Below are 16,910 nucleotides of genomic sequence, written 5' to 3'. Positions count from 1 at the left end.
AGACGTTTCTTAAGAGGTATTCGACCAACAATTGAATTTTAATTATTTTTCTTATCCTCTACTGTTGTCATGATTTCCGCCACTGACATATTTGCAACGTCCTTGATTTGATTTAATTACTTTCCCTTATTTAATATTAAAAAAAATAAAAATCATCTAACATCGGAAAAAATCTAAATGATTGATAAAGTAACTTTCCAACTTTTTGACAAACTTTTAATGTTAATGAAACAATGTCGGAACAAAGTTTTTAAGGAAAGTATAAATTCTTATTTGAACATAACCTTACCTTATTTCGAACTAAATTTACATATTCATAGATACTCTCGAACCATATGGTTATAAAATAATTTAGAGTTCCTAAAGATCGTAAAATTGAATACCCCTAAAATCATAACATTTTCATGTTTTACGCAGTAATCTGCACTTTGCGCCAACTCTTGGATTCCGCATATTCAATATCCCTTCTCAATATTTTTGGTTGGTTTCAAAAGTGTCTATATTATCAGCGCAGGTGAGGTCCACATACATGTAAGAGCTATATTTCAAAAAATCTAAGGCACATTTTCGATTTGCACATTGATAAACTTAATTCATTCAAAGGGAAGTCCAAGTTTTGGTTAACAAACACAGTTCACTCGAATTATCGTACCTAGCTTTATATATGGGGCATCGAAAACGTGCCTCAATTGGCGCTTGGCGGTTTTTTAAAGGTCAAATTTGTTTTCCAGAAACTATACTACAATGAATAATTATTAGGGAAATTAAACAAAAGAGCAAGTAAATATCTCAGGAACTATTTATTATTCAAATATAAATTCAATTTCTTATTTCTATCTGATTTAAAGTCCCTATTTTGATAATTGTTATACTTAGGTGCCCACATATTTCCATTTTTTCTCGAAAATTTCTTATTTGGCGAACTTACGTAAGTATCTACCAGTTTTCTTTTTGGAACGTGTCTTAATGCATACTCCCAATTACCCGTGTTTTTAATGTCCATCATTATAGAAACACAATGGTTGAGGGTCAATGATTTTCCAGATCCTGCGCCCCAATGAAGATAGCGATCTAAAGGAAATTTATACATTTTGATTCCTTCCTTTTTTGCTTTTGCTAAAGATAAAGGAGCGTGGTTACTCTAAAAATAAAAAATGCTATTGAACACGCCAGGATGGTCACCCTGGCACCGGCACATCATCTTCGCATTGAAGCTTTATTTGACTTTTTTTAAACTGTTTTCAAAATCAACATAATGCAGATAATATAGAGATGATATAAAAATTTTGTTGTTGCTGATTTTCTGAGAATAGGTGGACATTCTATTTATCTTCTAATGATTTCATTTTTAGCAATTTTTTGATAAATTAAAAAATTGATTAGTGACTAGTGTTAGTCACCTGTAGAGTATAAAGAATTTTGATTTATTGAATAGGTTATTGTGAAAATTATGCCAGAAAACCGGGAAAAACAAAGGGATCACAATATTTTTTAAAGAGTTGTATAAAAAATAAATCTATGCTTACTTGGTCATGCCTACATATTAAACTGTTTAATAAATTTGTATATATAGTCATTAAAAATTGGTTATTTCCATAAATCGAAAAATAAATGCAGGAAAAAATCAATTGTGGTTAAACCATATAGCTATCTTGTCAGCATAGACAGGGCCTCTATATATCTAGTAACTATATGGGTTAAGCTTTTTATAACTTCAGTTTTTGCGATTGAAAAGATTTTACTTGAATTTGTGAGACCTTGTATAGTATGAGCCAGGAAAAGAAGATGTGGGCACAAATTACCAAACATAAATTATTAAAAAAAAATTACCTTATCCACTATGCCCCCAATTATATAAATTGCATGGGGATCATACTCTACCATTTCTTGTTGGCAGTGAGGTGTTAAATAAATTAGGTCCTCCTTTGGATAAAGATCTAGGTAACTCTTTTCGTGGATGTTCAATGGAAAACTAGGCTCATCTATTGTAGGAAAATATTTCTTCATCATTTTACCAAATTCCCCTTCTCTATTCATGTTACAGAAATGAATATCGAAAGGATCTGGAAAATTACAATTACAATCATGCTACAACCAAAGGCAGAGACAATACCTTTACCGATCCGGTTTTGGGCAAAACTAAGCATTGCCTGTTTTGCGCAATTGTGATTTTCAAGCTTGGTCATATTTTGTTCATACCCACAATCAATTACAAGCTTTTGTCCAAACTGCATGGCTTGAATGAGCCTGTAGTTGTACAGGTTATTTATTGTAGTGTCGTAAAATCTCAAAAAAAGGTTATTATAGCACAATCCATAACGAAGGGCATGTTCTTCTATTGGTAGATTCTTTCTTTCTTCACCTTCCATTTTGGCACGTTCCTGTTCGTACAGCATTTTCTTCTCCAACTTTTTCGCCTGTGCAAATAATTCTGTGTATTATTTGTTTTGTCAATTCTTAGGATAATTTTAGGAATATCTTATGAACGATTGCTTATCTATAGCAATGCCTAAGAATAACTGTAAAATATAGAACAAATGAATTTTTTTACCGCAGTATTTTCTTCAAATATGCCTAGATCTCGTTAAATCTTCTCGGAAAACGATTTAAGTGTGTGGCGATAATTGTTTAGAAAGAAAATTTCGCGGAGGGCAAGTTCCCAGAAAATATCATTGCAGCCCAAGACGTCATTTTCAATGTATGTATTCCTGTAGTTTTGCAAAAATGTACCAACTGTTTAAATTAGTCCAATGGGACCAAAAATTATTAAATTTAAATACAAGTATAATTGCTTTATGTTCAGTACAGTTCAGTTAAAGTAGAAAGCATTTTTCATTTTTTTAAGTTTTAAATAGAAATCACTTTTTTTCCATATAACTTTCCAAGTAGACTAACATTTTTTTCAAAGTTTGAATGGTTAGGAGTAAAATTAGTAGTTATTTTTTGGTACTAGGGTACATGTGGTATTATCAACGAATGAAGTCCTCTAGATAAAATTTACATCATGATCAGAAAAATTTTGTTTATAATTTCCAATAACAGATTTGCAAACGTAATATTTTTAATGCTAACAGGTTTACAAACTTAAATTAATATGATATAAGCATTTTATACCACATTTTAGTTATGTTTAAATTAATATGATGTTTATATGCTTAATGCACCACATTTTAGTGTTTTTTAAGTTTTTATTTTTATTATTTTATGCTAGGAGTTGCTTTGATAGTAGTCAATAGGGTCTAACTTACTTTTCTGTTTTCTTTTATCTTTGAAATTTTAAACAAATAATGTAGATGTCTTGTCCTAGCAGATTTTGAGTTCAAAGTCATTAGTTCTTTCCACATGCTGGTTGTAAAAAAATTATTATCAGGTACCAAGTGACCCTCCTGTCTCATAACTTCTGTTTCCAACATAATAATTTTCAGTTTATGTTCCATATCTTTATTGCCACCAGTGATTGTGTCATAGTCAATTTCATGTTCTTCGCTACCATTATCTGCTTGACCTAATAATTTAACATAAAATATTAGTACTTAATATTACCATTTTCTAAAAAAGTGACAACCTACTTTCATCCCCATTAGTCAGAACCTCCTCAGGAACATTATGAACTGTTGATAATAGTCTGTAGTTTCGATAATGCCCGTTCTGTTTGCGATTAATACAATACATTCTATGTTTACCTGAATTCATTATAACATTTATTGAACATTTCGCGTAAGGAGTTACAACCATTACAAATCTTCTAGCCAACATATTGGGGTTTTTTTACAATAAGATCAAAAATTGTCATTCAACGAAAACACTGGTTTAGTTATAACAAGATTGAAATTATTTTCAAATTGCTTTCCTTATTTCAATAGAGGTTAGTTCTGATCATTGTCCAACTTCACTTTTGTGTTTCACAATTTCAGATGGGCTATGATTATTTGCCCATTGCCGACTTCCGTCCAGGATTTTCGCTTTTGGTGAATAACAAAACGTAAAAAGAAAGACGAAATATAACCAATATTTGCTCAGCTAGTAAAAAAAAGGATTTAACTTTAAAATATGCACTGAACACTTAAAACACTAAATCCGCACAGTGGAGACCGATTTTAAATTTTTGGGACGAATACATGGGATTCTGTCGGAAGCGAACGCCATGTGCAATGCCACCGACAGAATCCAGCTGATCATAGGCAAATTATTTCTTAATTTCTAAAAGTTGCCATTAATACCAGCAGCTACCTATTACAGGTTTTATCCCTATTAAATAAAGAAGATTTATAAATAGAGGATATTAGAATCTGGCATAACGGATTCTGTGGTGGAGCATTGTACACGACGGTTTAACCTCCGTTCGCTCCCGACAGAATCCCTTGTTTTTGTCCTCAAAAGTTTGATATCGGTTTCCACTGTATGGATTTAGTGTTTTTAGTGTTCAGTGCATGTTTTAAAGTGATAATCGTCGTCGGTCCCGTCGTTTTTCCCCGTTCACGCCGGTATGGCGGCCGGTATTGGTATCGGTCAGAATCTTTTTTTGCTAGCTGAGCAAATTATTGGTTATTTTTCTTCTTTGTACGTGGTGGTCGTTGACCAGAAGCGAAGTTCCTCGACGGAAGTCGGCAATGGGCGAATGATCCTAGCAGTCGAGCCCAACATTTTTTTGTGAAACGCATTATTGAACTTGAACTTGAATCTGGCATAACATAATCTAGTATATCTACGTTGACTTATGTTCTGTTTGTGACACTAAAATTAAATATTTGAAAGAAAATAATAATTAGTTTAATATTTAGGTAATATTCAGACATTAAAATAGCCAAGATGACGATTCAACCCGAATTACAAGCAGTTGTTTTGGCAGCTGGAAAAGGTTCCAGGATGTTAGAGATAACTTCTAGAAAACCGAAATGTTTATTACCTGTTGGTCCTAAACCTCTTATTTGGTACACACTAAACAATCTCCAGGTTTCTGGATTTACAGGTCATTTAATATATTTTAAATATATGTTTATGTAATGATTATTTCATTTAATTTTTTAGAAGCTATTGTCATTGTATTAGAGACCCAACGAGCTGAGATTCAGAATCATTTGGAAAACACTGATCTGAACCTTAAGATAGAATTTGTATCAATTCCAGAAGATAGAGATGATTTAGGAACTGCAGATAGCTTAAGATTGATACATGATCGATTAAAATCCGATGTACTAGTGCTTTCTTGTGATTTAATCAGTGATGAGAATCTAAGTGGACTATTAAATATATTTAGGAAACATAATGCATCTATTGCGTCATTATTCTTACATTCAGATCCACTAGGCACTCTTATGGTACCTGGTCCGAAATCAAAATATAAAGCTGGTAAGTAGTCTGGCTATAATTTTAGTCATACTTGATCATTTCTCTTTGTTGAAGTTCCTATACTGCATTGGCCAGTAAGGGCATTCTGCCCTATCTTGAAAATTAATTGTCAGTTAACAAGGTATGGGGTGACTAAAATTGGTTTTCGAGATAGGGGTCCAGTAACCCTAAATGGCCTCCCGATACTTTATTTAATTCTATTTATAATTAATTTGTTTATTTTAGAAAGGGATTTAGTAGGTATTGATGTGCAGACAAACAGGTTAGTGTTTCTGGCTTCAGCTAGTGATTTTGAATCAGATGTATCCCTACCATTAAAGCTTCTTAAGAAACATACTCATGTAAAAATGTATAGCAATCTGGTTGACTCCCACATTTATGTAATCAAAAATTGGGTAATACAACATCTTAAATTGGAAGACAGCTTTACATCTCTTAAAGGAGAGTTGATTCCGTATATTGTTAAGAGACAGTTATCAAAGCCACCGAAGACAACAGATACTAATCAGTCCATTTTAAACACAAAAGACACAGGTAGTATATTCCATTTTTCCGAAGAAAGTGATCTTGACTTGTTGATAAGAGAAACTTCCTCTTATAATGATCATTTTGGAGACCTTAAGCCAACATATAATGGTGATTCAATTCGATGTTATGCTTATGTTGCACCAAAGGCTTCATTTGGTATAAGGGTTAATAACTTACCAGCATATTGGAGTATAAATGGGAAGGTAAGTGACTAAGATTCGTGGAAAAGGATTTTAAGGTAAATTCGGATTTAACAATTTTTAATGTATTGCACACCTGGCTCAAAGTTGGCTGGCTAAATTATACCTAGGAATAGCAAAAAAAAAAGCGCTGTTAATATATGCTGGGTGTTTCAATAAGGAAATCGAGCTGTGGTATTAGCGAATCGGACTGTCCTAGAAATTTGAAAAAAAAAAAAGTAAGTCAGTCAAGAGAAAATGCTGGAAATTATTTTCGAGTTTCTGATGTAGGCACTAGGGGGCACAATTGATATCTTTATTTTTAAAAGCAGATTTCTGCAAAATTTTCTAATTGTAGCCATAAATTTTTTTTTGCGATTATGTCAAAAAACGCCATCTGGTAGCAAGGTAAGAAATCGCAATTTCATCGATCAGCATTGATAGTCCAAGCAAAGCCCTTTCTAACGACTCTAAGTGTATTAAAATGTTTTTGAAAAATGATTTGTATTTGTCTTAACTTAAGAAAAGTTTTTTAACTATACTTAATATTAGAAAATTTTGCAGAAACAGGCTTTTAAAAATAAAGACAGTAATTCCGCCCTCTGGTGGCAATATCTTAAGTCAGAATTTCTTAAAATTAAGTCAAAATTTCTAGAATTCAAGTTAGAATTTCAGACAATTCAGAATTTCTCTATACCAAAACATGATTGAGCTCAACATCCTCATACAAATGTCGTTGTTTTCGGAGATTCGAAGGTTAAGAGATTTAAAAGTTTAAATTTTACTCTCAATTTTCCCATTAAGTTAGAAAGTTTTTATAGTATAATAATAAACATTGGCAGTTTTAGATTCTTTGATAATGAAAATCTAATAGAATGTTTAATTTTTCATAGAAAAGGTACTCTTGTTCAAGTTCAAGATATTTTTTTTTTTTTTTTAAATAGTTACTTAAAGGATGGTTTGTGTCTAGTCCTTCCAGTTTAGAGATTGCTCATTCTTTATGAATCGTCCTGTATGTCTTATGTTTCGATTGGCACTGTCCCTTAAGACGGACTGATTCGACTTATGTCGGAAATTCTAACTTGTCTTCCACAAACCCTATTGATCAAAAATTTGCCTAATTAAATTAAAACTATTATTTTATTTTTGTTGTCCCTTTGGGGTTTTCGTAAATATCCAGTGTACTGAAATAAAAAAAATAGTATTGTTGACAAATTGTGTGCAATTTTTAAGCTCTCACAAAGTGCTTTTATTTTAAAGGTTTTTTTATGCAAATTTCACCTGAAACTCCGTTTGTGGAATGTAAAAACATTTTGCAGATCTCTTGTTATTTCGTGTACCTTTTAAATTTAGATTGGATTAATTATATATCACGTGGATCGATTTTTTAAACTTAACTATACAGCCGTGTTATATTATTTCTATGCTATATTTGCAGATTTCAAACTTGTGGGAGAAAATAACCCCAACAAAAGATTTAATACGAAAAAGCGCAGGCGCATCAGTACAATCCAATCAGGTCGATGACAAGTGTATAATTTGGGATGGCGCCAAATTGAAAGAAAAGACATCCTTTAAAAACGCGATAATAGGTAACAACACCGAAGTGGAGAGTTTCAGTAGAGTGTTTAACAGCATCATCATGAACAACGTTACAATTAAAGAAAAGTATGTATATTATTTATTAAACATTTGATGGGTAAAATTTTTTGTTATCACTCACGTGTTTGAGTTGGAGAAACGTTATTGATTTTGTTTAGTTTAGTTTCTTTATCGATTTTTTCAGGGTTGCAATTGAGAATTCTATTATCTGCGATGGTGCTGTGATAGAAAGTGGATGTAAAATCAAAAACTGTATCATTGGATGTGGCCACCTGCTTAACGAAAATTCGGAACACATTAACGAAGTACTAACAGAAACACTAATGCATTTTTGAATATTTTTTTTAATTTGTATATAGTACATGTAAGTAAATTTGTTTTATACTGATCTGCTGCTTTCTGCTGGGAGTCCCAGCATGTAATTCCTATTTTAAGGTAGTCGTAAAGTAGTTCGCAAGGCGTTTCAAATATTCATGTAGTATTTGCATGTATTGGGGTACAGTTTCTATGATAATCATATTCGTCCAGTTTGGTGCTAGCATCAAGATTGCTGCCATTAAAAGAAATGGCCACAGAAGCGAAATAATAATTTGTATAATTTTTGTTATTATCACCCATGTTCCGATGAAACAAAGCGCTGCCAATACAAAAGCTTGAATTTCTGTGCTCATAAGCGTCGGAGAAATTAGTCCAGCAAAAACTTCTGCCATTCTGTTGCGCCCAAAAATTGTAAATAGTGGACGGTCAATTTTAATTTGTCATTGTGAAAGTTGTCAGGTTAAATGCCAAGTTTAAATTGCAAAGGAACTACACTAAATAAAATTAATATTGTTTTCAATCGCGCTTTCTGAACTTCACTTGATTCCATCTCATCAGGGGTTTTCTAGTTTAATCATTCTTTAACGTTTACCAATTGTACATATAAAGTTTTAATATCAGAGATGGTTTGGGTCTTCAAATTTGACTGGTTTGTCCATGGTTTTGTTACCACATGTACTGCATACGATGAAAATAGTTGCCATTATGCAGGGTAAGTATCTGAAAGCAATGATATTGCCAAACTTTGACAAGTTATTGATTTGATATTGAAACTTTGACAAGTTATTTATTTATTTACTGTTCTGAGGTCTTTAGATTTTTCATTTCTAGAGCGTAACTTTTGAAAGATATAAGCTTATGCCATAATGGCAATTAATATTGGCTATGCAGTTTAATTAGCACATGAACTCAAAACAATAAATTTTTTTTTCATTTCAGCAATTCATCTCTCTTTTGCACAAGCCTTAATGGTGTACAGTAGTTAGTTCTTTGATACAGCCACAGGGTACCAATTGGTTGATCTGGGATGGTCAGTTCTACAGTTCTTCAGCTTCTTGAAATAAAACCCAGGACATGTCAAATTTGGTCAAAGTCAATGCTCACTAGAAAGAACTTTCCAGCAAGAAAAAAGTTAATTGGAAAGAAGTATAGGAAAGGCATAGTAAATCGGTGTAGAATTAGATTGGTGTTATTTGAAAAAAGTTTTGGATCTTTGAAAATGATATAATTGGTTTGTCAATATTGAATATTCTCTAAGTGATAAATAAATTTTTACTAGGAATTTCGTGTTTTGTATTTCCTTTTATCTACAAACGATTATCAGGCATTGTTTAAAATCTTTGAGAATAAATAAAGAGAAACATCACAGAAATGAAAGAAAGAAATAAGGGTGTTCTACTTAAGATTAGAAAGTTAGGTGTTGTGGTGAGATATTTATGAGATGCCCTGCATACTAACGACTAATTTCATTGTATGCAGCAAATATATACAACTAATTTTTGCATTTAAAATTTTTTAAATTTACAACTATGTTATATTATGACTCGCTTAGAACATGTGCGACTATTTCCTTAACTAAAATGTTAATTTGATGATTATTGACTGTTGGGGTGTGCGGGGCGTTTAGTTTATAAAATTTCCCTTCCGCCGAAATTCAATTAAACTCCTTGCTTTCAAGGTATGATTTTATTGCCACCATGCAATGTGTATAAAAACTTACCACTTAACTTATAAAACTTAATCTTTGAAGTTTACTGCCGATACAACGTACCACAATAAAAAATGTGGATTGCTAATCCTCGGAAAAACAGCTGTATTATGGGCGTCAAGTCCAAGCGGCCCGGTTTAAGCTACTTAGTTATGCTTCTCATATAGAGATGGCGATAAAATGTCGAATTTGAATAAATTTTATTTGCAAACTGCAACATTGAGCAAATTAAGCTGTGGTATTTCAGGGGAAACGATAAGGATTCTGAAAACTATTTTATAATTTCTTACCACCTTCCTTTTGCATCAGAATGACTTGAACGCGTCAGACACTAATACAAGGTAACCCTCAAAATATGTGTAAAATTTTATGAGTGGTAGTAAACATCCCTTATCTGAATATTTTGACAATTGAACTATTGCATATCTAGTAGTCACTCTCTGAAACTAATAAGCTCTGTGAACGAGACTGCAAATCTGCTAGAGATGAGTTTCATTTGTTTGACATTTTGATAGTTATTTTTGTCTATACATAATGGACATTTTACCAGCTACTATACTTCCTACCAAACAAGCTAGTAATGCATTGATATTTCTTGTGACACTCGTATATGACATTTTTCTTCTTCGCTCACTGTTGTCGTCTTTATTTAAAAGGACCTGAATTATGCCGAATTTTCTTTTTCTGAAGTTGATCTTCATTTTTGGAATATTTTGGGGATTTTCCATTTCTGACAAACCTTTGTAGAAAGAAGCTTCGTTGATTTAATTAGTTTAATTGGTTCACACAATATGATTAGTTTAATAACTAATAAAAACACCGTTTTTGAAATCAGCAATTTATTTTATGTACAAAAATACTATACATTTTAATAACCTAGGTAAATTTACGCAACAAATATGTACATATTTAAGATGTTTTGCTACAGCACTTATATATCAAAAATATTGTCTGTAACAAAACCATTGGGATAACACTTTATTTAAGGCTTAAAAAGTCAAAAATAGTTTAGCGCTACTTTGCAATCATTTTTTTGATTGGTTTCTTAAATTAAAAAAGCAACAGAAATTCGAAAACTTATAAGAAATAAAACGTCCATTTAGGAGTTGGTATCAAATTCCACTCCGTTTCAAAGCAGCTTGTGTTATGTATGCTTGCGTAAGTTATGAATTTTGCCGACGTTGTTCGTCACTTGTGCAAAACACGCCAAAGTAGATAATTAAACCACCTTGATTCTAACAACATATCTGTGGTTTAAATATGAATATAAAAACTGCTTGTGTATACTAAGTACAAAAATAAATGCCAACAACAGATTTCAACAAAATAAGAACTAAGCTAAAATAACCGCTTAAATATTTACATTGGTATCACCAAGACATCCAAATATGCCAACTAAAACCGTTATAAAATTTCTAATAAATAGATTAACATTTTTTAAAAATAAAATTTATTTTTCCTGGACAAAAATCTATGTCACCATGCACTAATGACAAGCATGTTTTCTGACTGTACATTTTATGTACATAGTTTCTGATACAAAAATGATGGTAGCGTGCATAAAAATGTTATAAAATAAAGCATTATTTGCATTATTTGTTATGTGACGCTAACAAACACACAGAATTATAAAATTCGGATACCCTTGACAAAAAAGGCCACACCACTCGGAAAAGTTTTCTAATTTAATGCAGTTCCAAAGCCAAAAAAGTCAATTTGTTAAAACCTATCCTAATACTTTGTGCGCTGGTTTTGATCGTCAAGCTCACAAAATAAAATAACGCATTTTTGACACTTTTTTGTATTTGATATTTAATAAAATACTTTCTGTTATTGATTTTGATTCTATTTTTTTAATTATTTAATTTAGTAACATGTATAAATGTTGATAAATATATTATTCCAGTTTATTATTAATTTATTTCCATTGTGAAAGTTTTCTTGCTGGATAGAATGTTGCGACAATAATATTTTAGGTTAACAAAACAGTATCTAATATTCTCGTTACAGATATTGTGATATTCACTACATCTGTTGATTTAATGCACGATTTTCTCCGGCTTGAGCATGTACCCTCTCCCTTATCTTACGACATCACTATGGAGTTTTTGATGTTACTACTATCTACTTATTTTTTGTTTTGAACCACCGGTATTTATTCTTGCTCGAGCTGACTAATGAAAACTAAAAATGATAATATATGTAATACCAAACAAAAATTAGTTATTATTTTAACAAATAATGTAACACTACCAAGTAAGTATTGGTAAATACGAAATTTTAAAGAGTGGACATTTTTCGTGTTCTGTAGTTCAGAAAAATTCTATAAATTCCAAGGGCATTACACTCAGTTTCAGCATGATTGGGCTAAATTTATAGTAAATAATAATTATTGTTTTGTTTAAGCGTACTTTACATACCTAACTTTCGAGTTAATTTGTTGTTCAATAAATTGACAAACTTTGTTTTGTCGTCAACTTTAACATTTAAAGTACACTAAGATCGTTTTACGTTTAGTAATTTTCTATGACTGACATTAAATCTGGGTGATATTTTGTCATATTCATCAATCAATAAGAAACTTTTTTGTGCATGTTAACCATGACCTTAAAAATCGTATGTTCTTAACAGGAGAATTTTAACATGCTATATATAACCAGATGATTATTCAAATTTCACAAGAAATTAGAGCAAGTGCTAATTTATTACCAAAGAAATTGATTAATAAATTGCAGTATCTGATTTACGTAGAAAAAAGGCTTTTAGAAAAACGTGTACAACTTTTTGGTAGAAATTTTCCCTGTAAAATTCGCAGTCGAAGAAAATCAGATGATATTGTTTTCAGAGCACGCAGAAACAAAGATAAATGAAAAAAATGTATACCAGTATTTGATAAAATTTGTTAGTTTTGAGAAAGATTTGATTTTAAACTGAAGTGGGTTTGGAAACACTCATGGAAAATATTTGACGAAAACAAAAAATGTAGACTGTTTTCAAAGATCTATTTTTTCGACACTTAAACATATATTCTGAAAGGCTAAACTAAAAAACAATTTTCGATTTCAAGATTTTTTTTAAACAAATTAGATTTCCAGGGTGTTGGATAAACATTAGATGCCATTTATGATGTCGATTCTGTATAAATATTATATTATTACTAACATTCATTTTAATTGGCTAATTCCGATTAGAAATATTAACTAATTTTCATCAAATCTGTATATAATTTTTATCCTCACAAGAGTAAAAAAAGTGCATCAATATGACTAGATGTAAGTTAAGTATGAACTTTAAAACATTCATTGTTTATCTCAAAATTTGAAATGCAGACAGAACAAAAAAATTAATGAATGTATTCAATAAGTTGCTATCATAGATGAAAGAAAACAGTGCATTACCATTTTTTAAAAGTATATTTCGGGTTAGTGTATCCAAATTGTGAATAACTGCTGCGTTCCTTCATACCTAATTGGTATTGTATTGGTAACTCAAAAATGATTTCTACCACTTTTGAAGCAAGTCCTTCCTGTGCAAGTTAAAGCCCAAACAGTGAAAAATTGTTGAAAATTGAGGGGGTCGAATATTAAAAAGGGACAAAGAAATCAAAAGCAAAGCAAAATATTTTTTTGTCCAAAAAACGAACTATGCAACTTACTTGTGAAAAAAAGGCATTTTCTTCACTGTGCTGAATTTATATTTTAATGCGGTCTCCGGTTTACCACTCTGTATAAAAACAATTATACAGTTTAAAAGCGGATTAAATGAGCTTTTGTACGCCACTAGTACTGAAAACTACTACGCATTATGCATAGTAGCACCAACTTAAAACAAATAAGTCCGTTTTACCACTTTGAAAAGGTGATAATGAAAATTAAAATTAATAATAAAAAGTGGGGTAGTTATTTTTTGTTTTTTATGATACAAATTAACGATCGTTAATTTTATAGTTTTTTCCTCAGTTCTATGTCCTATGTTTTTCGCACGCTCATAGAAAAAACAGTGTTTCGAGTGTCCGGCAGTGTCTATTTGACCAAACCACAATTTGTGCCGCAAATATTTACGTTCAGTTTCGAAATACAACGCACTACAAGCATTTCTATTGATCGCGTTATTTATTTTACTCATTTGACCTTGCCGAGTTTTTAATAATCCGGTTAAATTAGAACTAAATTAGTGATCAATAAAAATTTCGACAGAGCTGGATTTTGTGGTGGAGAAGCTGGGTGCACACCAGAAATAGAGCGTCAAAAGTCTTTATCGATCCCAAGTGTACTAAAAAAGTTATTTAAGGTCGAATGTCAAAATGTCCGATTTTTAGATTTTTCTCAAAAAATACGTCAGTCATAAATTGTAAATCATAGAATTATCTACAAAAGTGGTCCTTATAATTTTTTTCTTAGGAATCACCATTCCTCAGATATTGCGATACTAAATTTTGCATTGAATGTGTTAAGGACAACTTGATTTACTGAGTCGTATTACTAATATGGGCCGCTCATTATGAATAATGGCTAGGAGCATCGATCAAATTCATAAATTTATTACTTTGGATCGCCCATATTAATAATGGCCCACCGCTATTGCTTCATTTAAAAAATCAAAGTTTGAGGAGCTTGAATTTATCACTTGGACAAGGCAGACCGATACGTGCCTAATTACAGCAGGACAACGTAATAAATTCCGCCATTTAACGGGTTGCTAGAAACAATACAGAACAGATGTTACAAGACGGCAATTCTGATGACGGTACAATTTTATACAGAACGGCAAGTGAGAACAGCAATATAACACAGATGATGACTTCTACCGATATAATAAATGAGGAACGAACCTCAACCAGATAATCAGCAATCTATCTATTGTGAACTCAATAAATGAAAAATCTCAACTAGACGATCAACAGGTTGCTTATGTCGATTTGATCGTTACTGAACGAGGTATTAAGCAAAATTTGAAAGGCTCGTGACGCAGCTAAGGTGTCGTAGGAATGTTGATTCCTAACACTGTTAAGTGTCGATCATTTTTGTCAATAATTTTATGATTTTATGATATTTGTATTGATCATAGAGTTGATAATCATAATCTTAGAAGGCTGGTAGAGAGAGAAACTCCTGTCAATGAAAGGGAGAAAGCAATGAAAGTTTGGATAATATGCACCGCGCCTGCGTTATATACTCGCACTGTTGCCAAATAAATCCCATTTTATGTAAATGTGAAATACATATTAACAATATATTAAAGCAGCACAGGCTTATATGAGTAACCGTCTACATCAGAAAAAATATTTGTATGTATTTTCTAGGTAAAAAGTTTGTCTATAGATTTACGTCCTTAGGTTTTCTTTAGCGATTTGAAATTTGAGCGATATTTGTAGAGGTAGTATATTTCAGATGCCTTCCATTAGACGCTGTCTCGTGTTTTTTTTTTATTGATTCGATTTCATACGAAAAATCTTGATATTATAATGCACAGTTAAGTTTGATAGCATACATGCACAAGTGCAACCTTTTAGATTATTGCGAATTATTGATTATTAATTTCTAACGCATGAACGTTCTGTCTCTCTTTCTCCATGAGTGAATCGGTTTGTGTATTCTTATATACCAGCCAACTAGGAGTATTAATTCTGTGGCCCATAAATCCAAGGGGCCCACAGAGATGAGTCAGTGTTTTTGTTTGAAACCTCCATTTTGACCGGGCTATAAACGGCGTTTTCCAAACGTCAACTTCGTTTATAAATCATATACAGCATAACGCCGGGACAATTTACACCCACCAAAATTTCCGTCTAATGAAGACAAAAAAAAAGAATCCCATCGAAATGACTCGGGTGAAAACGATGAGTGCCGATGAAGCGAATAAATTATCTATCGTTACCGAACCGCGCAAAATAAATTTGCGTAAATACCTAGCGGCGAAGTAATTAATGGAAAATAGAAAATAAACGATTACGATTTAGTCGATCTTTTTGCCGTTGTGCTGTGCGAAACCGTGCGCGCTGCCGTTGGCGTAACTCAACCCATACGATTTTGAAATGTCGCTTTCGTATGAGCTCTTGAACGTGCCGTTCGTTACCCCGTTGCCGTTTGACAGCTTGTTGACGACACCGTTGGCGGCGCCGTTTGTGAAAGGTTTCGTCGTCGTCGTGCCGTTTGCGTTCTCTTCTTCCAGGACGGGCTGAAAACGGCGTTCGTTAATTCGAGTCAAAAAATCATTCGTTACTATCATATTGCTATTAGATATATAGTGGCTACGTCTATAATACAGGAACTTATGAAGCAACTATGGAACAATTTTTGAGAAGGTCCAACATGGGCGCTGACAGATTGTCAATAAGTTTGGATGCGGCAATTTGACGGAAACATTTTTTCAAAATATATCCAAATATCGTTAAGTATTCTAAGAAAACGCGTTAAGTGTGTAGAAATAATTGTTTAGAAATAAAATGACCCACAGTGCAGGTTTGTGAGTGCGTGCAGATTTTTAATGCTTCTCTATCGTCTGGTGTTTCTCTTAATTACTGGAAAGTAAGTTATTTAACGCCAATTCATAAGAATGGCCACAGAAGCAATGTCAGTATCTTTAGTAAACTATGTGTTACAACCGGCATGGGTTTTCTCAGGCTAGGTCCACGTGACTAACCTGCTCACCTATCAGCAGGATCTGTTGAGAGCTTTTGAGAAGTCTAAACAAGTAGACAGTGTCTACACGAACTTTTCAAAGGTGTTTGGCAGAGCCAGTCAAGAGCACCTTGTTCGTAACAATTATATTTCCAGAGTGGTGTACTCGGATGTTCCTCAGGGTTCACACATAAGTTCAGTTTTCATTAATTTGTTATAACAGATCTGAGTGATGTGGTTTTGTATTCTGAACTTCTTGACTTTGCAGATTTTAAATTTTATAAAACAATTGACTCATTTATTATCGATGCTAAGCTTCTTCAGGGCTACCCTAATAATGTCTTTTTGTGGTGCAGACAAAATAGTCTGGATCAAGTGGCAAATTGTTTTAGTATTAATTTTTTTAGCTTGACACTCTCTCTCTCTCTCTCTCTCTCTCTCTCTCTCTCTCTCTCTCTCTCTCTCTCTCTCTCTCTCTCTCTCTCTCTCTCTCTCTGTCTCTGTCTTTGGGAGCAACTAGGTAGTTTCAAGAATAATAATATGTTTTTATTGTATTAGAAAATACAAAAGGCTAAGGTAAACTTACACTTCTCTACGTATATTAAT

General features: G+C 32.4%; 3 protein-coding genes across 6 annotated transcripts in view; 1 reads left to right on the top strand and 2 right to left on the bottom strand.

Moving 5' to 3' along the window:
* Positions 1–773: 773 nt before the first annotated feature.
* On the bottom strand, positions 774–3,901 carry LOC132704073 (mitochondrial ribonuclease P protein 1 homolog). The gene is made up of 5 exons (XM_060673755.1): positions 3,570–3,901; positions 3,249–3,505; positions 2,114–2,417; positions 1,831–2,063; positions 774–1,141 (listed from the first exon to the last, which is right to left on the bottom strand). The coding sequence occupies exons 1-5, from the start codon at positions 3,754–3,756 to the stop codon at positions 797–799; spliced, it is 1,326 nt and encodes a 441-aa protein (XP_060529738.1). The 5' UTR covers positions 3,757–3,901; the 3' UTR covers positions 774–796.
* A 412-nt stretch (positions 3,902–4,313) lies between these two features.
* On the top strand, positions 4,314–9,258 carry LOC132704072 (translation initiation factor eIF-2B subunit gamma). Of its 2 annotated transcripts, XR_009619224.1 has the most exons (7): positions 4,314–4,969; positions 5,029–5,349; positions 5,575–6,080; positions 7,495–7,724; positions 7,843–8,022; positions 8,598–8,688; positions 8,916–9,258. XR_009619224.1 is itself a non-coding variant. In XM_060673753.1 (6 exons), the coding sequence occupies exons 1-5, from the start codon at positions 4,810–4,812 to the stop codon at positions 7,991–7,993; spliced, it is 1,368 nt and encodes a 455-aa protein (XP_060529736.1). In that variant the 5' UTR covers positions 4,316–4,809; the 3' UTR covers positions 7,994–8,022; positions 8,916–9,258. The 2 variants fall into 2 exon arrangements, 1 of the variants encoding a protein (XP_060529736.1); XM_060673753.1 differs by lacking the exon at positions 8,598–8,688 and having other exon boundaries at positions 4,316–4,969.
* Positions 9,259–10,512: 1,254 nt separating this feature from the next.
* LOC132704074 (elongation of very long chain fatty acids protein AAEL008004-like) overlaps positions 10,513–16,910 on the bottom strand; it is a 69,104-nt gene continuing 62,706 nt past the window's right edge. The window contains exon 7 of one of the 3 annotated variants that reach the window (XM_060673756.1): positions 10,513–15,861. In XM_060673756.1, coding sequence (XP_060529739.1) covers positions 15,640–15,861 — 222 coding nt within the window. In that variant the 3' untranslated portion in view covers positions 10,513–15,639. The remainder of the gene's footprint in view (positions 15,862–16,910) is intronic. The other 2 variants (XM_060673758.1, XM_060673757.1) reach the window with 2 other exon arrangements.

The sequence above is a fragment of the Cylas formicarius genome, unplaced genomic scaffold (assembly GCF_029955315.1).
Source record: "Cylas formicarius isolate icCylForm1 unplaced genomic scaffold, icCylForm1.1 PGA_scaffold_6__28_contigs__length_40554024, whole genome shotgun sequence".
NCBI classification, from domain to species: Eukaryota; Metazoa; Arthropoda; class Insecta; order Coleoptera; family Brentidae; genus Cylas; species Cylas formicarius.
The sequence above is the reverse complement of the archived record's forward strand: the minus strand, read 5'-3'. Positions and strand labels throughout refer to the sequence as shown.